The sequence below is a fragment of the Antedon mediterranea genome, chromosome 4 (assembly GCF_964355755.1).
Source record: "Antedon mediterranea chromosome 4, ecAntMedi1.1, whole genome shotgun sequence".
NCBI lineage: Eukaryota > Metazoa > Echinodermata > Crinoidea > Comatulida > Antedonidae > Antedon > Antedon mediterranea.
In genome coordinates, this window is record NC_092673.1 from 1,797,880 (window position 1) to 1,818,598 (window position 20,719).

General features: G+C 33.9%; 4 protein-coding genes across 4 annotated transcripts; 3 read left to right on the forward strand and 1 right to left on the reverse strand.

The window, feature by feature from the left end:
* The first annotated feature begins 61 nt into the window (after window positions 1-61).
* LOC140046158 (uncharacterized) lies at window positions 62-4,340 on the forward strand. Its single transcript, XM_072090703.1, has 8 exons — window positions 62-245; window positions 971-1,348; window positions 1,696-1,938; window positions 2,116-2,250; window positions 2,425-2,571; window positions 2,939-3,070; window positions 3,468-3,617; window positions 4,309-4,340. The coding sequence occupies exons 1-8, from the start codon at window positions 179-181 to the stop codon at window positions 4,317-4,319; spliced, it is 1,263 nt and encodes a 420-aa protein (XP_071946804.1). The 5' UTR covers window positions 62-178; the 3' UTR covers window positions 4,320-4,340.
* On the forward strand, window positions 4,327-6,384 carry LOC140046159 (uncharacterized). Its single transcript, XM_072090704.1, has 6 exons — window positions 4,327-4,540; window positions 4,665-4,931; window positions 5,078-5,286; window positions 5,445-5,574; window positions 5,878-5,983; window positions 6,102-6,384. The coding sequence occupies exons 2-6, from the start codon at window positions 4,712-4,714 to the stop codon at window positions 6,193-6,195; spliced, it is 759 nt and encodes a 252-aa protein (XP_071946805.1). The 5' UTR covers window positions 4,327-4,540; window positions 4,665-4,711; the 3' UTR covers window positions 6,196-6,384.
* Window positions 6,385-6,777: 393 nt separating this feature from the next.
* On the forward strand, window positions 6,778-9,694 carry LOC140046160 (transmembrane protein 128-like). Its single transcript, XM_072090705.1, has 4 exons — window positions 6,778-6,946; window positions 7,758-7,944; window positions 8,200-8,361; window positions 8,648-9,694. The coding sequence occupies exons 1-4, from the start codon at window positions 6,817-6,819 to the stop codon at window positions 8,829-8,831; spliced, it is 663 nt and encodes a 220-aa protein (XP_071946806.1). The 5' UTR covers window positions 6,778-6,816; the 3' UTR covers window positions 8,832-9,694.
* A 3,336-nt stretch (window positions 9,695-13,030) lies between these two features.
* On the reverse strand, window positions 13,031-20,460 carry LOC140047517 (cilia- and flagella-associated protein 206-like). Its single transcript, XM_072092561.1, has 15 exons — window positions 20,439-20,460; window positions 19,739-19,974; window positions 19,302-19,392; window positions 18,993-19,181; window positions 18,443-18,601; window positions 17,936-18,028; window positions 17,393-17,505; window positions 17,115-17,234; window positions 16,279-16,383; window positions 16,044-16,130; window positions 15,388-15,492; window positions 14,676-14,918; window positions 14,086-14,229; window positions 13,798-13,886; window positions 13,031-13,335 (listed from the first exon to the last, which is right to left on the reverse strand). The coding sequence occupies exons 2-15, from the start codon at window positions 19,928-19,930 to the stop codon at window positions 13,194-13,196; spliced, it is 1,872 nt and encodes a 623-aa protein (XP_071948662.1). The 5' UTR covers window positions 19,931-19,974; window positions 20,439-20,460; the 3' UTR covers window positions 13,031-13,193.
* Window positions 20,461-20,719: the final 259 nt, after the last annotated feature.

Here is a 20,719-nt window from a genome sequence, read left to right on the forward strand (position 1 = left end):
ATCATCTCCTCACATGACCCTGACAAAGGAAGTAATGTAAGAATAACAGTTGGTACCATGATGTTCCAATGCATCTGGATTTCGGATTATAAAACAGTAAACAATAAATAAATTACCGAAACAGCACTGTACCGAAAAATAACATAGAAGTTATTGAGAGTTTGTCAGTATTATCAACATGCATGCGATACTTCATATTGTGACAGTAGTTTGCTGTTTATTTAAAACAACCCAAACCTCTTCGGGTAAGTCTGTGTTTGTTTATTATGTACAGAAGAAAACAAGGCCATATACATGGCTGCAGTCGCGTGCTCAAGTTACTGTTTACCGACCAACCGACCGACCGGCCGGCCGACATAATGAGCTGTAGAGTCGCATTGCACGCACGCGACTGAAAACTATTCTTCTACAATTTCGTACTACTTGGTGTACCATCATCGGCAACTATGTATTTTTTGTTTCAATTGATCTTCTCGAGTTCAATAATATAGTGTTTCATACGTCTGTAATTCAATAGCATCATTGATATTTAAACATTGTTAAATAAGTAGGCCTACCAGTATATTCCGAATATTTGTAATTCATGTCAACAGGTTACTGTCACTTAGCCTAATTTTTAGGATGTACTTTCAATAAAGAAACTTATTTTTAATTACAATATTTATTTTTCACATTATTAAATGCATTTCTGTCAAACACGAAATTATAATCTCCGTTATAATTTGGTACTATGGCTATTTTTAGTCGCGTGCGTGCAACGCGACTCTACAGCTCACTATGTCGGTCGGTTGGTTAGTCGGTCGGTCGGTAAACACTAACTTGAGCACGCGACTACAGCCATGTATATGGCCTTGTTTATATTCATTGCAAAAATGGTGTGGTTATAACATCAAGAAACGAACTTCATATTCACCTTTCTATTAGACCAATACAACTAATTGTTAGTATTATAACATTATATCTATTTCAGAGGTTTTAGACATTACTACGTTGGCAACATCACTTGCAAGCGATACTCAAAACGAAGCCCGTGGACTTATAGTGAAAGGCAACATGACAACAAATGCTAGCATTGGTATTTTGTATAAAGACGCCAAACAAAATGTAAGCTGGGCTGACACCGGTCATTTGGGAGATTTTAACGACACAACGGGTTATTTAACCTTAGATATGCCAGATGATAGAATATTTTCCACAACTAGCAAAGTGACTTACTCTGTCCATGAAGACTTCATGTATCTTGGCGTTAAGAGTTTACCATTTGGTCAAAGAGTTGGTGTGTTTTCATTCGAAGCGTCTAAAGACGACGTCCATACTAGGTCAGCTGTTGTAGTCACTGAATTACATGGTGAGTTTTATTTCACATAATACCTTACAAAAGGAGTACTTTTATATATAATATGTCTGCGCCCATGTGCCTGCAGCAATTTTATGAACAGTGCCCCAGCTATCTCTTGCTTATTGTACGATCTATGAGTAAGGCATGTCATGGTCTTCGTTTTATCATATACCTTTGCCTCTGATAAGCTTAGTTTGGTTTGGTCCACATTGGCCAGTCTATTTTCTTTGATGACCAACCACATTACGTACATTATCACTTTAACAGCCTAGTATTTCTCCAGAAATTCTCAACCATTATCTCTATATCCTTTTGGAAACAAATGGTGTACCGCAAACCAAATAATTATATTACAGGTACTATTACAATGAAATCCAGAACACAAACTGTCGGTGTTGGTGAATCTGTTACTATTTCACTGGATAGAGGCAGATACTTGTACTCTTTGCAGTGGAGACATAACTATGGCGACCCAGTTACCAGGTGGTATTCTGAAACATCAATTACACTTAGCAATATACGCGCTAAAGATGGCGGCGTGTATGAATGCTACAAATATGAAACCGGACGGCATGGAATAATGAGGTTAATAGTAAGAGGTTAGTCACCTGATTTCTTCAGATCTTTTTACATTGTTCTTTATATCTGTAGTCAAATAACGACGACGAGACATGCGTATAGTAACGCCTCTGAGATGCAGTCCATATCTATCGCGGCTTACGCACATTATCCTATTCATGTTATACTGAATGGAAAATGTTTTATTATCGCCATAGGTTGCCCTTCACCCAAATGGAATCCTCCAGATTGTGAGGAAGATTGTCCAGTATGTTACAATGGAGGAGTTTGTGACGACAAGACGGGTGTCTGTATTTGCCCTGCAGGATTTACTGGAGAACATTGTGAAACCGGTAAAAACACATTATTTTAACAACACATTCTTATGTTATGGTTTGGTAGATAGCAGCGCCGCGGCAGCCACACCACCAAACCAAGACTCAGACCTTCTTCAAAGTTCCATTCTTTATCAGTTATGCCATCTCTGCATATTCACATTGCTTTGTTTACATTCTTATCTTTGCTAGCTTGTGAGCTGCACAACTGGGGTAGGACGTGTGCTCTTGGTTGTACAAGTGGTAGCAACCCTACTTGTATGGGTGTGCATTTTTGTCCTCCTGATCCTGTCGGTTGTTCATGTTATCGTGGCTATAGCGGAAACGATTGTCATACGGGTTTGTTGGCTAGTCACTTATTTTATAATGCTTTATATGCGCTTTAATGTATTCGATGATTATTATGAACGTAAACACTTACATTTTGACGACGCAAGCTCAAATGCTTAATACATATTGCCAACTAATTAAAATAGTAAATGTACGAGATGTGCCCATATATGGACATGATGATTTCAATCCTGAACTATTCCACTCAACGAGATGTGCCCATATATGGACATGATGATGTCACATCACTATCATATTTGGCCATATCACTACCATATTTGGGCACATCACACTTTTTTTGTCAAACTAGTTTGATGTGCAGACAGAGCTTTAGATCTGAAACATTGTGTATTATGCATAATTATTTTTGTTACAGCTTGTACATATAAACAATATGGAGCAGATTGTCTTCAAACTTGTCACTGTTCATCCAACGATTGTGACAATGGAAAAGGATGCCGGGAAAACGTGACGTGTTCAGACTATTACACAGGACCCGGATGTCAGGGTAAGAAACCGATTCATCTTTGATTGTAAATTTTATTTTGCTTTTTTTTATTTCACCACCTTCTGTTCTTTTTTTATATAGTTTGTTGTGTATTCAGAAAGATTTTAAATTACTTTTTTTATAAAACGTTTCAGTACCGTCAAATTCAGAAAACTTTCTTTCGCAATTCAGTTTTTTAACTGGTTTTTTCCTCTTTCGTGGCTGAACCACCACTTTTATTCATTCATTCAAAAATATGGAAATGAATAATGTAAGTTAATCAGTAATATGTTATATTTGTTGTAAATATAACAATCTTCACATCTACACTTCCTTTTTTGTAATTTTCGTATGTTTTAAAACTTTTTATCCATAAATAATAGTTTGATTTGATCTTATCTGTTTTCTTTTTAAATAGAACGAAAATTAGACCGTAGCTGTCCGTACGGTACGTTCGGTTTATTATGTAACTATCCGTGTCATTGTAAAAGTGATGCTCCTTGTAATCGAGATGGTAGCTGTGATGCTGGGTGCCACGAGGCATGGGCTGGTCATGACTGCAGCATAGGTATAGTTTGTTTATAAATATTCTTTATGATGTTCCTGTTTGGTTTATCAAATATTTTATACAATGTCATGAACCAATCCATAATTTGACGACGATGATGATGAGTAAGATGATGATGACGATGATTACGATTATGATTACTGTAGTGAATCTGTACTATTCTTGATTTAAATATAATTAATGATGAATGTTCACAAAAGTTGCATTGTATTTGTCGAAAAGTGGGGATGATCAAAATGAAAAGAACAATTACGTAAAATAATCAAATTTACAAATTGAACAAGAAAGGATTAATTAGGGAAGTAAAAATACTGAATAATAACGAAATAAATTCTTTATATTTTCTTTTTTTTGCTAAAAAATGGTAAAGTTGATTCCGGTTTTTCAAATTGGAACAGTTTGTTTGACACAATTTGTGTTTGATTTACATACAGTAGCTGGACCCCAAGAAGATGCATGTATTCTATATTATATAACCTAAATAAATTTCTGTCATTTGACTGGACGAATGTGGGCCACATGGCGTGCAATAGTACGCACTATTACTATAGGACGTCAGTAGTATAATACGATACCATTTTGTGTTTTTAAACTGGTATAGGTATACTATTGAAAATAAATAACTATAGAAATAATAAATATTCTATAAAATCAAAACAATAATGAATTGTTGTTTCTTAATTCTATCTAGAATGTTTCTAGTGCTCCTGAACGAATCCAATGTAATGACGTACTTCGATATCAAGTGAGATACGAGAGCATTGACGGACATGTTGAAGGCGTAATCAACACAACCAAACTCAATCTCCAAGTGTCAATTATTGGAATATCAAAATGTGTTGCTTATGACGTAGACGCTCGAGTTGTTAACAGTAAAGACATTGCGGGAGATTGGGGAGAGAACCTACATATACCACCCTCAGGTGAATAACAAGTTAAAGATCTACCAGATGTGTATACAGTACCTGCTTCTAAAATGAGTAATGATGTGATATGCAACCGAATGTTGTGTTCAGAATTATTCCAAGTATGTTTTATTTTTCTCAGCGCCCTCAATTACCGAAAATTCAACCACCAATGAAACTACACTGTTGATGAAGTGGAAGCCTGCATCATGTGATTCCTATGGAAATCTGCATTATTTCTATCAATTGCTGCAAAATGGAAACGTACAGCAAGAGGGGAGTACGACAGCAACTCACGTGATACTGAATGAGGGAATTAAAGCCTGTGAATCGTATACCTTCTTAGTTTGGAGTTCTTATTTAAACTCAAACGGAACGGTCGTTCTGGAAGACGTTGTTGCTGCAACATGTAAGTTAATGACTTTGTCTATTCATTTCAATCAATTTAATTTGATTTCAATGACGTGATGTTCTTAAAAAGAGGTCTATAGATTTGAGGGTCGCTCTTTGTTGCCACACAACCCCATTTTTATTCATTTTAATATATATGTATAGATCCAAACGCTCCAAATATTACGTCACTCTCCACAACTGCGTCATCGATCACTATTCGATGGAGTCCACCAGTTGATGGAAGCTTGTGTGACGTCATTGAATATAATGTCATTATCACATCATGTTTGTTTACAATCAACAAACTTACAACTAATAAGTATCTACATGTTGAAGAAAACATTAACACAGGAACTGAGTACAATGTGAAGGTATGTTTTAATGTTTATTCTATATTATAATATCTGAACGTTAATGCAAAATCATTAATGTCTGATATTTGAAAGGCGTCATACCATTATCCCTTTACATAATTCTGTTAAAGTAGGCGCGCGGGAAACAATGATAGTATTAATGTTTATTGTTTTAGATAGCAGCAAGAAACGCCAAAGGATATGGAGAATTTTCACCGAACGTGATGGTGGCAACTGACGTCATTAAAGATGGACAAATCAATGATCTGCCTGCTGCTGCTGCTGCTGGAAACGCCGAAACAAATAGTAAGAAAATCTCAAATTTAATTCACATTTATTTAGCGTCATGCGTATCTGGATTCAAGACTTAGTTTTGACTTAATATTAGTAAAAAGATAAATATTTTGCCACTACTTGAGCTTGTAATTTTTCAGACAAAAATCGACTAACATAAAAAAAGACAATGAATACAGACTTGTCTAGTCTACATAAAGTCTAGTCACAATTGTATTATGGTGGCTAATGGCACTCGGTATGCCTTTCTCTTCCTTAGGCCTTTTATAAAATCAGCATTTGTATACAACAATATTTATGTTATTTTGTTTATAGTTCAAAAGGATGAAGAAAGTAACAGTAATACAAGTTATATCATTGCGGCCATTTTACCATCACTCTTTCTACTTATCATCATCTTGTTGTTGTTGCTTGTCATCAGGTAACGAACATTTTTCATATTAAATTAATTTATTAATATCACATAAACTTACATAAACTTACAGAATTCATGTTTGTCGCATTACATTTCAAGTATTTTATGTATTTATATCTTGCAGAAAACTTAAGAAACAAAATGCGTCGCAAGAAAATAGTAAACATATAAATAATTACTTGAGAATGGATGCTGTGAACAATCCAGAAGAAGCATAAGGGTTAATTATTATAGCTAGAAATTAGATGAACACTACAAAATCTTTTTTAGATGTTTACCTTTGGAGAAAATGTTTTTGTTTAATATCTAAAGACCAGTGTGCTCAGATATTAATTGTTTATTGCAGAATGTTTTTTTATCTGTATGTGACCCGCTTCATCGTTTCTGTTTTTCTTTTGTTTTTGATACCATGAAATAAAAAATATAAATAAAAATATAATAAAATATATATATATATATATATATATTATTTTTTATCGTCTGCATCATAGATTAGGAGTCAAACTTTTTTTTAATAAAAAATGATATTTTATTCATCGTTTTTTCACTTTTATTGTGAATAAATGAGGTTAATTAAACATGTGTTGATAATAAACAGGTTAAATGATTAGCATACCAGCGTTTGCTGTACATCATCGGATTTATAAAAAAATGAAATAAAGTTGAGAATTGTCTACGTTGTAAACTAACACAACCGTTAATACAATCTACTGATATTATTATCAGTATAAAATAATATATTACTTTGTTGCGCGTTTTGCGTTCCATATCAATTTGGGACCGAGTTGCTTTATTTTGGAGTTTTTGATGAGACGAGTTGGTACTGCTGATTGTCAAACATGGCTAGCGCTAGTAACGCAGAAGAAAGTTACGAAGAAATAGAGCTTGAAAGTACAAGAAAAGAAGAAGATGACTTTGATATTAGACGGAGAAAAATAGCCGAAGCATTTATCAATGCTTATGGGATAGGTAAGTATTTTATCTTAATAAATATTGATGAAAGGGTGCTAGGCCTCTAGCTAGGCCATGGATGGTACACGATCTTCCTGACCTTGGTAACTAAGCGAGAGTGTTGACTGTTGTTGGCGATATTTTTGGAGTCGGTTCGACCGGTTTATGCCTAGGCCTAGCTAGCCCGGTAAAGTCTATTCCAATGCTAAATATAATTTTGAAATAAGTACACAAACTATTATATACTAAGGATTCTGTACTAAGGACTAATACTAGCCTAATATTAAAAGTTGATTTAAAAGAGTTGCTTAATCTCTAGTCTAGCTAGGCCTAGGCCTACTAAACTGGGCCTAGGCTAGTAGGCCTTTCTCATTCTACTGTATAAATATTCTATTTTATTAATTTAGCTCCCTACTATCCAAAAGAGGACACTAGCCTACTGTATCATGTGAAACCAAAAAAAGAGGAAATATACAGTATGCTCACTAGGCCTGGATCCGGATGCCTATAATTTGGAAGATACCCATATATATCATTATGAAGAAACACTTTATGTTCTTTACTGCAGTTCTTAAGCTTGGTTCCCACTAGAACGTAACGCAAGGACGTAAACGCAACGCAAGCGTTTTATTCAATGACAAGCGAAGTTATAGACAGTTAGCAATCACAAGCGAATAAGCCATCGCTTGTGATTGGTCAATTCACTTGCGTTGCGTTACGTCCTTGCGTTGCATCGCTAGTGGGAACCACGCTTTATGTAACTTTTTCCTATAATAAAATCAATTTATCCCAATTAAAACAAAATAAATTCAATTTCATTATTTTATAGATGTAAGCAAACTTAAAAACATCGATCCTGAACGATTGATTCAACTGCAAAAGGAGAGAGAAGAAGAAGAGGCTAGGAACAGATCACCGTACAATTTACAGAATTTGATTTGGCTTCTGGCATTATTTTGTATTTTCTATTACACAGAATTTGTTCTTACGCTACAAACGGATCCAAGAATTAAAAGGTACTTTATCATGGTACATTTTATAAAGATCTGTTATGGTATAGTATGTTGGAAACTTTTTAAGGGCCAATATTTATACCATCATCCACTATTCAGACACTTTATTAATTGGGCGCTGGGCCGGGGTAACTTATTTATTGGGCGCTGGGCCGGGGTAACTTATTAATAGGGGTTCTATTGTATTTTAAACTTGTGTGAACGGTTTTACGTTATGCATAAGACTATTAGAATTAATCATCTCATTTTTACTTACAGAGGTTGGTTATACACTGGATGTGTTCTTGTTGGCATAAATTGTTTCATAGGATTTTACCTTATTGTCATCTGCACCTGGATTAAGAAAATTGATAACTGGGAAAGTCATTTCCCATCAGCAATCCCCATGGCAACAGCATCGTTTATCCTGGGATCAATTTGGTAAGAAACAATTTTATCTATTATATACATGTATATCTCTCCACATAATAAACAATGAATAATTCATGACCTGACAATCTATGTCTCTTGGCTTTGTTTCGCATGCTTGCATGTGGCTGACAAATCTAATACGAGAAACGCAGGCACAACCACATTGGGTGAAGATGAGAGGGATTGTTGCGCAGTAGTATGTCTGTACAAGTTCCTTTTTTCCTTCTATCCCCCCTTTCTGCAAATTCCACTTTGTGATGACAATTTTCTCAGCTTAATGTTGTTTTATTTTCAGTCTAAATGTCGCCCTCTGGCCAGTGTATGGTGTGCTCGCTCCAATTATATTGTTTACGTTTTTAATGGGTGTAATCATCCTGGCAACATTGATTCCTGGCTCAAAAAAGAAACAAGGCAGGAAAACAAAAGGAGAATACCAACAGGTCCCAACAGATGATAAAGACTCATTCAAGGAGGACTGAAACATTTTGATTAGATTCACTCTTGAAGGACTGAAACATACTGATTAGATTCACTCTTGAAGAAAGACTGGATCATTTTGATTAGATTCACTCTTGAAGGACTGAAACATTTTGATTAGATTCACTCTTGAAGAAAGACTGGATCATTTTGATTAGATTCACTCAAGAAAGACTGAAACATTTTGATTATCTTATTAATATGTTTTCTTTAATATATAATTTTGAAAAAAAAAAAGGAGAAAGATTGTGGCAGTATTTTATATTCATTAGTTATTATTTCAAGAGGAATCAGACATACGGGAACAACACACAAAAGATACTACAGTACAGATTGCCTTCTGGATTTCTATATCAAGTGAAAATTACAGACATTATTAACTTTTTATGAATTGCATGGCATATCACAAACCTTGCTTTATTACACAACATCAAGATTGTCGTGAATAAAGATTTACTTCGGAGTTACTACTATAGAATTTTATAACTTAGTTCTTGTTTTAATTAATTCTAGTGTATTACTTTTGTTTATATTTTTGTATTGATGTTATTAATTTAAGTGGCTGATGTAAGTTGAATAGAAGTGCCTTCTCTTGGATTGGTTTATGTATTTTATTTTAGTACGATATGTTAGTAATAGTTTTTAATATATTATGTTTTTGGCTCAAAGCCTGATGTTTGGTCCTGAAGCCAGTGTGGCAGTGTTGTATGTACAGTACTATGCTGGCAATTATATAGTTTAACTAATTACACCCATTAAGGATAGATATCTCAATAAAGAAATAAACAGTGATTAATATTATATTAATATAATATTCTGTTTTAGTTCTTCCCATTGTGAAACCTACTACGTAGTACTAGTGTATGTTACCTCAATACATACTTTAAAATGTTTGATGTTTTGGGAATTGTGTACAAGGAAATTGTCAAAAAAAATGTTCTATCACAATGTGTTCTGTACATAGATATTTTGGCCATTTTATTTTTCTAAAAAATCCATGTACTATTTTTCTAAAATAGCCAAAATATCATGTTTTTAAAATTCAATTATTTTGCGATAATATTGCTGTATATGATCATATATTGCTTTATCATCATCTTATAGTGCCATAGAAGCCATTTTTGTCGAAAAATAAAATGGTCGGAAATTGGCTATTTTTTGAAAAAATCCCTTCGACAAAAGGGATTTTTTCGAAAAATGGCCAAAATATCAAGTTTTTAAAATTCAATTATTATGCAATAATATTGCTTTATATGATCATATATGGCGTTATCATCATCTTAAAGTGCCATAGAAGCCATTTTTGTCAAAAAATAAAATGGTCGGAAATTGGCTATTTTTTGAAAAAATCCCTTACTATAGTACAGGGATTTTTTCGAAAAATTTCCAAAATATCAAGTTTTTAAAATTCAATTATTATGCAATAATATTGCTTTATATGATCATATATTGCGTTATCATCATCTTAAAGTGCCATAGAAGCCATTTTTGTCGAAAAATAAAATGGTCGAAAATTTGCTATTTTTTGAAAAAATCACTTACTATAGTACAGGGATTTTTTTGAAAAATGGCCAAAATATCAAGTTTTTAAAATTCAATTATTATGAAATAATATTGCTTTATATGATCATATATTGCGTTATCATCATCTTAAAGTGCCATAGAAGCCATTTTTGTCGAAAAATAAAATGGTCGGAAATTGGCTATTTTTTGAAAAAATCCCTGTACTATAGTACAGGGATTTTTTCGAAAAATGGCCAAAATATCAAGTTTTTGAAATTCAATTATTATGCAAGAATATTGCTTTATATGATCATATATTGCGTTATCATCATCTTAAAGTGCCATAGAAGCCATTTTTGTCGAAAAATAAAATGGTCGGAAATTGGCTATTTTTTGAAAAAATCCCTTACTATAGTACAGGGATTTTTTCGAAAAATGGCCAAAATATCAAGTTTTTTAAATTCAATTATTATGCAAGAATATTGCTTTATATGATCATATATTGCGTTATCATCATCTTAAAGTGCCATAGAAGCCATTTTTTTCGAAAAATTAAATGGTCGAAAATTGGCTATTTTTTGAAAAAAATCCCTTACTATAGTACAGGGATTTTTTCGAAAATGGCCAAAATATCAAGTTTTTAAAATTCAATTATTATGCAATAATATTGCTTTATATGATCATATATTGCGTTATCATCATCTTAAAGTGCCATAGAAGCCATTTTTGTCGAAAAATAAAATGGTCGAAAATTGGCTATTTTTTGAAAAAAATCCCTGTACTATAGTACAGGGATTTTTTCGAAAAATGGCCAAAATATCAAGTTTTTTAAATTCAATTATTATGCAAGAATATTGCTTTATATGATCATATATTGCGTTATCATCATCTTAAAGTGCCATAGAAGCCATTTTTGTCGAAAAATAAAATGGTCGGAAATTGGCTATTTTTTGAAAAAATCCCTTACTATAGTACAGGGATTTTTTCGAAAAATGGCCAAAATATCAAGTTTTTAAAATTCAATTATTATGAAATAATATTGCTTTATATGATCATATATTGCGTTATCATCATCTTAAAGTGCCATAGAAGCCATTTTTGTCGAAAAATAAAATGGTCGGAAATTGGCTATTTTTTGAAAAAATCCCTTACTATAGTACAGGGATTTTTTCGAAAAATTGCCAAAATATCAAGTTTTTAAAATTCAATTATTATGCAAGAATATTGCTTTATATGATCATATATTGCGTTATCATCATCTTAAAGTGCCATAGAAGCCATTTTTGTCGAAAAATAAAATGGTCGGAAATTGGCTATTTTTTGAAAAAATCCCTTACTATAGTACAGGGATTTTTTCGAAAAATGGCCAAAATATCAAGTTTTTAAAATTCAATTATTATGAAATAATATTGCTTTATATGATCATATATTGCGTTATCATCATCTTAAAGTGCCATAGAAGCCATTTTTTTCGAAAAATTAAATGGTCGAAAATTGGCTATTTTTTGAAAAAAATCCCTTACTTTTTCGAAAATTGCCAAAATATCAAGTTTTTAAAATTCAATTATTATGCAATAATATTGCTTTATATGATCATATATTGCGTTATCATCATCTTAAAGTGCCATAGAAGCCATTTTTGTCGAAAAATAAAATGGTCGAAAATTGGCTATTTTTTGAAAAAATCCCTGTACTATAGTGCAGGGATTTTTTCGAAAAATGGCCAAAATATCAAGTTTTTTAAATTCAATTATTATGCAAGAATATTGCTTTATATGATCATATATTGCGTTATCATCATCTTAAAGTGCCATAGAAGCCATTTTTGTCGAAAAATAAAATGGTCGGAAATTGGCTATTTTTTGAAAAAATCCCTTACTATAGTACAGGGATTTTTTCGAAAAATGGCCAAAATATAAATTTTTTTAAATTCAATTATTATGCAATAATATTGCTTTATATGATCATATATTGCGTTATCATAATCTTATAGTACCACTATAAGATGATAATAAAGCAATATATGATCATATACAGGAATATTATCGAAAAATTTATTTTGGCCATTTTAAAAAAAATTGCCAACTTTCGACCCTTTTTTCTGACATAACTGGTTACTATATCATAACGTGACATGCACAGAATCACATAATACCAACATATGATAAAGACTCATTCAAGGAGGATTCACTTCGATTAGATTCACTCAAGAAGGACTGGAACATTTTGATTAGATTCACTCAAGAGGACTGAAACATTTTGATTAGATTCACTCAAGAGGACTGAAACATTTTGATTAGAATCACTTAAGAGGACTGAAACATACTGATTAGATTCACTCAGGAGGAAACATTTTGATTAGATTCACTCAAGAGGACTGAAACATTTTGATTAGATTCACTCAAGAAGGACTGAAACATACTGATTAGATTCACTCAAGAGGAATGAAACATTTTGATTAGATTCACTCAAGAGGACTGAAACATTTTGATTAGATTCACTCAAGAGGACTGAAATATTTTGATTAGATTCACTCAAGAGGACTGAAACATTTTGATTAGATTCACTCAAGAGGACTGAAACATTTTGATTAGATCCACTCAAGAGGACTGAAACATTTTGATTAGATTCATTCAAGAGGACTGAAACATTTTGATAGATTCACTCAAGAGGACTGAAACATTTTGATTAGATTCACTCAATATCAATGACGTTTTATTTCTATTTCCAAAACAAAAAACCTTTGTACTTTTTTACAGAACAATAATTGAATTTATTATTATAGACTCACTCTTTATTTACAATTTCCTTTCAATTTTCTTGCGGATTTAAACCATAAATTAAAAGAACATAAAGACATACTAAGTTTGGTCTACATCTTGAGTAAGATCAACTTTTGTCATGACGGTGGTCTTACGCATTCCTCCACGGATACCAGCCAGGAATGTTTGTGGACGTGGTACATTCGTGCCTGTACTTTGTAGTGTCTGTGTCTCAGACTCCCTGCAATAAGAATAGAACATAATTAGTAGTTATATCTCACATACTCTATCTCATAGCTATTGCAATTATTCTATGTCAATGGGAGCGATATAGCATAATGGCATGATGGCATGGCATAATGGCATGGGTTCGAGACCTTGCTGTGGCATTTTAATTTCATTCTAAAGCACTGTCTACATTAGTGATATGCCCAAATATAGTAGTGATATGATGTCATCGTCAATATATGGGCACATCACATTTTTTTCTCACATAAAGTTTGATAGTGTAGACAGAGTTTTAGGCAAGATGGTTTACTTTCATTGCCTGACAAGATGTTGATGCATGTGTACAAAAAAAAATAATTTGAAAAAAGTAGGGTCATGACCATCATTGGTTCATGAGAAAGTGTCCTCTTAATGGGCGTGTCCCCTGAATGGGCGTGTCCTAAAGGAGAGGTTCAAATTCAAAATAGTAACATACTTTGGTAGGTAGACTTGTGTTACGTTGTCTCTTCTCAGATTGCTTAGGTTTGTCTGTGCTGAGTGCGTCACCTTATTTCGCAGGTTGGCCTGTAAAAACAATGTGAAATCATTTTTATAAGATGAAATATCTATTCTAAATGTTTGTATTGGTCTTTAATGATGAAAACTTAATTTGTGGGTGAACTATTGATGGCAGATAGGAAGTGGAATGGAATCTAGTCATATAAGTTTGGGTATGTCCTGGACTAAGTAAGTAACTATTGATGGCAAACAAAACAAAACTGACCAGTTTGATGGCTTTCCTCCGCAGTTCCCACTCATTCCATTCGTAAGATTTGACAATGTTTGACTCTATTGGGTGCACTTCAGTCTGGATTCCAGCATCACATTTAGTAATTGGTTTCTCGATCATTTTGCCTTGGTCTCTCCCCTATCATTACAAGCATTATTAAAGAATTAATTGTAGTTTCTACCAAAATGTCAGAAAGAAAATAAAGGCATGTATTCTCATATTTATGAAAAAATCCACCAAAATTGTGTCGAGATAGAAAATCCCAATGTCCATACATGTGCACAATGAATTAACATGACATAGCTCGATCCTAATTGTAGCAAGGTTGTAGCTTGGTGGTTAACGTGCTTCTCTTCCAATCCCAAGGTTCAGTGTCCTACCTAGCGCCAGGTAACTCACAACTCTTTCAACTCAACTCCCTAAGCCTCAAATGAGATTTAGTTTATAAGCACGATAAATTATAAAATAGTTTATCTATCCAGTAATTGCCGAGTTACTCGCTGTTGGATGCGTATGAATTTAAAAAAACAAATAAATAATAAAATTCAAAAGCTTCAAATTACTCAAAAGAACAAACATTTTACCTGTGAGTATGGTGTAATAGTCGCAAACTGAGCGTGTAATTCCAGAAGCTGAATCAACTCCGGTGATTTCTTAGCGCATTCTGCGACCATTATGATGTAGGAATCCGGATCAGAGGCAAACTCGTACGCAGCTTGTTTCGATGAAAACACGTAGTGACGATTCTGGTAGCGCATCACTCCAATATCAGGGTTACCTGGAATCAGAAGGATGTTTTGTTGCACCAACGTCCAGCCGCAATATCCCTACAAAATAAATGTTCTGTTTTTACACGCCTAGCAGTAACAACATCAATTGCAAAAAAACATACAAAAAGGAGGAGAGAAGATGATTGTATGTTAAAGCATACAATTAAACTCATATTAACAAGTTAAGAATGTACTTTGCATTTAAGCTATTCCTGCCCAGCATTTTTCACTCTTTTATGTTGTACTGTATGTTATTGTCAGTGGCGTAACGCAGAGGCCTGAGGTTTAGGAATTCTAAGTGCCCTTCAACGCTGGAGGCCTCGAGCATTTTTAGCCTTTTTCGACATATTTTAATGCCTGTTTTTCCCCCTTGGACACTGCTCGGGGCTCCCATAAGCTCCGGGGCCCCTGGGTTAAGCCAGTGAGCGCTCATAGCCGTTATGCCATTGGTTATGTATTGTTATTATGCTGGTTGAAATAATAAACAAAAAAATACAATTTCTGTTTGTAGGAATTTGAATACTACCTTGTATTGTAATACCAAACGTTCAAAGTTCTTTGTAGTCTCTGGAAACAACCACTCTACATTGTTCAGGTCTGATGGCTTCACACAATTTTCAGCACCTCCAGACTAACAAACAACAAAGATCAATTAGGAACCACTAATCTTTACATTTGTTACATCACAACAATAAACAGTAAGAAAGATATGCTTTGAACCTGTTTATCAGTTGTAAAATATAATACAGCAAATAGCCTTATTAGTGTCCTAATAATAGGGGTGTCCCCAGGATAGGAGTTGGCCGTAGTCATATTGCTCTTTCTCATCTCTTAACATGTCCCCTGAATGGGGGGATCCCAAAGAAGGGGTTCTATTGTATAAACCTCATACAAAATTTAGTTCAGAAAATATGATTTGTACAAGATTAAAGCTCTGTCTACACTATATAAAACTAGTTTGATAAAAAAAGTGTGATGTGCTCAAATACAGGTATGGTAGTGATATGACATCATCATGTTCATATGGGCACATATTTTTGTCACATAAAGTTTGATAGTGTGGACAAGGCTTTAGTTTGGAAAGAATTGGTTTGTCTTGTATCGTGTTAAACTTGCTAAATTAGTCAGAATTATCGAAAAACATAGATTATGCCTAACTGATGATTACTAAAACAATCTTACCATTTTCAGCCGGTCTTCATCTGTTAAAACTTGAATTTCATTGAGAGATTGATCAAGTATTTCATCATTAAACACTTCTCGATGACCCTATTTGGATTAAAAGTTGTTGATTTTTTGCATAAAATACTGATATGTTGTAAATAAAATTAATATAAAATTTATACAGAAAAGTTGACATTTATTAATAAATATTTCAAACGCATAATACAGCGAACGTTTCTATGCATGAGTTTACCTTGGTAAAAGGTTCAAGGCTAGCCAATATGTTACTGAGCACGCTCAGTAATACCATCTCATCTTGAAAACAACTCCATAAGTGAGATAGGTTAATGAACTGAGGCTGAAAAGATAAAAAATCATTGTATTAAACGACTTCAGTTTCCTGACATGATTGTAAGTATAAAAAACAATATTCAAATTCAAAATGTTACACTTTTGTTTCATCTGAAATGGACATAACACAGTTGTATTTATTTATTTTTTATTTATTCATAGGAATCACCTTTGTTTGTTTGTTTGTTTTATCTTACTGGGTGACCTCTTCAGTCAAAGACTGATCTCCCAGAGGGCCCAGTTGGTGATCAGTGGCTGTGATGTACTAATACACCGGGGTAACCCCCTACTCATCTCGAAAGATGTACTAGGTTCTTTAAAGTGCACACGAGCAAGTTGTGTACACTGGACCTACGGTTTATAGTCCTTATCCGAGAAGACTCGTTCTACCACCAGAACCATGAAGTGAGTGAGTCTCGAACCCCTGCCGATGTTATGGCTACGTGATTACGGTTCCACTGTCTTAACCGCTCGGCCACTCACTTTATATTGGTGGCACACATTTATCAGTTAATGGTGCATCCAATTTACAAACAAAATTACAAATAACATAAGCTACAACCTAATATATAACATCAAAACAAAATGTAAAAAAATTAATTAAATCTGTATGCGGTATTTTAATTGGGTGTGTGAATTGAGATACCAATATTGAGTAAATAATATATAGCTTATCAACAATGAGAAAGCTACACGAAGACCATTTTCATTGCAATTATTTGCCATCATGTGACTTACATAGACTTGTGCTGTGGGTACTGCTGTTTTGGACTGGACAGTAGCTTGGAGGTGTTCCATTCTAGATGCTAGCTGGGATTCAAACATCTCAACCTGCTGAGCACAACTTATTACATCATTCTAAGAAAAAGAAATCAGTGTAAACTTCACTGTTCATCAATTCCTGCTTGGGATAAATTCTACCAATGTTTAGACCAAAACTATGACTATTATTAAATGTTGTCTATTGTTGAAACACCTGGGACATTATGTAAATATAAAACAATTCCAGGACTTACTAGGATAATCCTAAGGAATGCTTCATGTTGCCTAGAATTGATCATGGATTCTCGCAGAAGCTGCAACGACGGGCCATCTTGCATCTCATTGGCCATCATGTGCTCAATCAGGGCTGCAAGACAAAACCATTTTTATCAAATCAATAATATTATAAATTAGATCACATTGTTGTGGATTGTCTTTTCTCTTTCAAATTTAAATTTACTGGGATACATAATACAACAGTCACTAACTTCATTTATAGCTTCTGTAGCTACAAGATATTTCAAATACAATTTTCAGTTACAGGCAAGTATAATACTAAAATGTCAAAAACCCAAAATATAGCAAATGTAATAATTATGGGCATAAAACAATTTGTAAAAAACAGGGACTACCATATTGCAGTGAAATTTGCTGTCATCATTGTTAACAAGTAGCAGACTTACCAGTGTACTTAAACGCAGTGTGGCATGTTCATCATTGTTAACAAGTAGCAGACTTACCAGTGTACTTAAACGCAGTGTGGCATGTTCATCATTGTTAACAAGTAGCAGACTTACCAGTGTACTTAAACGCAGTGTGGCATGTTCTTTGTGTGGCTGCGTCTACATTCTGTGTTGTTGCTGGGATTGCCTCATTCAATATTGCAGGCACTGTCGAGAAGCAAACATTATAAAGAGGTGAATTTGTGAGACAGGAGACATCAATTTCAAATATAATGCATGTTTGTATCAATATTTGTTTAGAAACTAATTGAAAATTCAGAGTACAGTACATTATTTATTCATTGGCAGAAAGTGACTACAGTACTGGTATCAAATTAACTGTACTGTATATCTCCTGCAAACCTTTTTTTATATTTTAAGGGATTCTTAATTATTCTCCTTTATAATAAGCATTTATGTTTTCTATATTGTTTTATTTTTTTGTGATTAATATTGGTTTTGCATTGTTTATGTGAGCACACTAGGTAATCAACTTTGCTGTTTTGGGTTACCCTCCCCTCCCTAGTTTTATTAATTCATGCCATGCTTTAAAAATCAAATATAACTGATGTATAAACTTACAGTCATCTATTCCTTCTCCTCCTTTACCGCATTCTTTATTAAAAAGTCTGATGCCAGTTACGATGTTTGTTAGTTCCACTAGTTGGCGCTCTTTGTCACGCTTTGTCAACGACATGAATGTTCCAAGTTCAGTTTGAGGAAAGATGCTTTGCAGTGCCGCTGTAAGAAATAAAAATAACCAAAATATCTATAAAACAATGTGCGTGGCAATAGCTGCAATGACATGGCAATTTAAAATATAACATTTGTAATAAATTATGCTTAATTATAATATATGCTTAAAGCTTGTTTTCCCGTCAACGTTATCATTAACAATAATCGGCAATCTTCTACGTAAACATTGAAATGTTAACGATTTACAGGAAAAGGTACTCGCTATCGTTATCATTTCAACTTAATTGTTTTCACATGATCGTCATTGAACTGTTAACGATCAACGACGATAGCGTCGAATAACGTCGACAGGAAAGCAGGCTTTAGTCAACAAACCATTTACAACAGTTTGTTTTGTTTGCTATGTGTATTGCAATAAATTAAAGGGTATGTTTACCTGTAGCTTCTCTAACCACTGCTATATCAGTTGGTGAACCCAGACCAGAACGCAGCAATACGGCAGATACAATCTTACGATACAAGCCTTCTAGCTCTTCCCTAGTTCTTGCACGGCTGTCTGTGATCTCCCGAATCACCGGCATCAATCGCTGTTCAAGAACACGCCGATGCTCTTCAAGAAAGTCTCCTAAAATTTCATAATTTGTAAAAATGGGGTTAATCAACAAGCATAGGTGTTTTTCTTTTCCTTGACAGAAATGTAGATAAATGAGAAAAAATACAGTAAAATAATTGACATTGTTACTACCTCGTGTAGTGTAATTCATATCAAAGTAAACCTGCATCTTGACTGTATCCAGAGCTGGTGATCTTGTGTCAAGAAGTCTTTCAACACATATCTATAAATACACATTTAAAAGAGAGAAACAATTAGATCAAAAATGTATGGAATGGCACTAACCATAGTGTATTATGTTCAATACTCACACAAATGACCAGTTGGTTCATATTATTTATTTTATTTCATTTCATCAAACCAACAGCAACAAAAGTTGCTACTTAAAGGTAAAAACATGAATAAAATCATCCTTTAGTTATCACCAAAAAGTTGGTTATGAATGCTGGAATAATTGGTGCACATAGAGATGAAATTAATATAGTCAATTTAATTAATTATTTATAATATATATTTTTAACAAATTGGTATAAAAAATCTAGATATAGTTTTTGTTAATGCTACAGTACCTTAATTAACTTTTGGACATCATCTTTGGTTAGCGTCCTGTCAACATTAAACTCATTTGACGGGTCAAGTACGACCGCTTTGACCATGAATGCTACAAGTGTTTCAGAAACTGCTTGACCCTTACTCGCACATTCTTGAGCAATTTCACGTATTATGTTTTTTATGACACTTTCCGCCTGTGCACGGGACATTGTTCTCAAATATTTGTACTTTCAATGTTGATATAGTTTGCAATCTACAGTAGGGATGTGTCAATAAAACATTGTTAATATATTAATCATACTCCTGCACAAACCTCCTAGAACACATAGGCCTAGTCATAGTATAGATAGAGCTCTAGGCTACCTATGCCCTTATGCCAGGCCCGGGCGGGTTAGTAGCCTAGGCCTAGTGCGGTAAATCACTAGTAGGAGGCCTCTACTAACTAGGCCTAAGCCAGGTACTACTAGCCTAGGCCTACTTTAGCTTTTATTTAGGCCTAGTTAGGCCTAGGCCCTAGAGGCATAGCCATACATAGTAGTATCCCAGTAGTAGGCCTACTACAGGCATAACATAGACTAACTATAGGCCCTAGGTCTAGCCTAAATAATAGTCTATTCTAACAATAGCATGTTAACTTATGTTTAGTTGTTTCGGTTTTTTACACAATACAAACATTGCAAGGAAAATAGCTATTTATTATGGCTAGGCTAGACTTACAACTTACGTGCCTAACCTACATGTATGGTGAGACGTATTGATGTTTATGTTTGCATGGTAACACACAGGTCGGTCGTCCGCCTCCCGCCGCCGGCGGGCGGACAGCGTTTTTTATAAAAAGATCGGGCGCGCCCTCACATGACGGACACCAACAAAAAATCCCTCTACTCGCCGCCCGCCCCACGTGAAAACTTTTACAGAAAATTACGAACTTTAGCGAGATTTCGATTAATAAGGAATGGATGATTCACGGATATCATGAAGTTTTTTTATTATTTCAA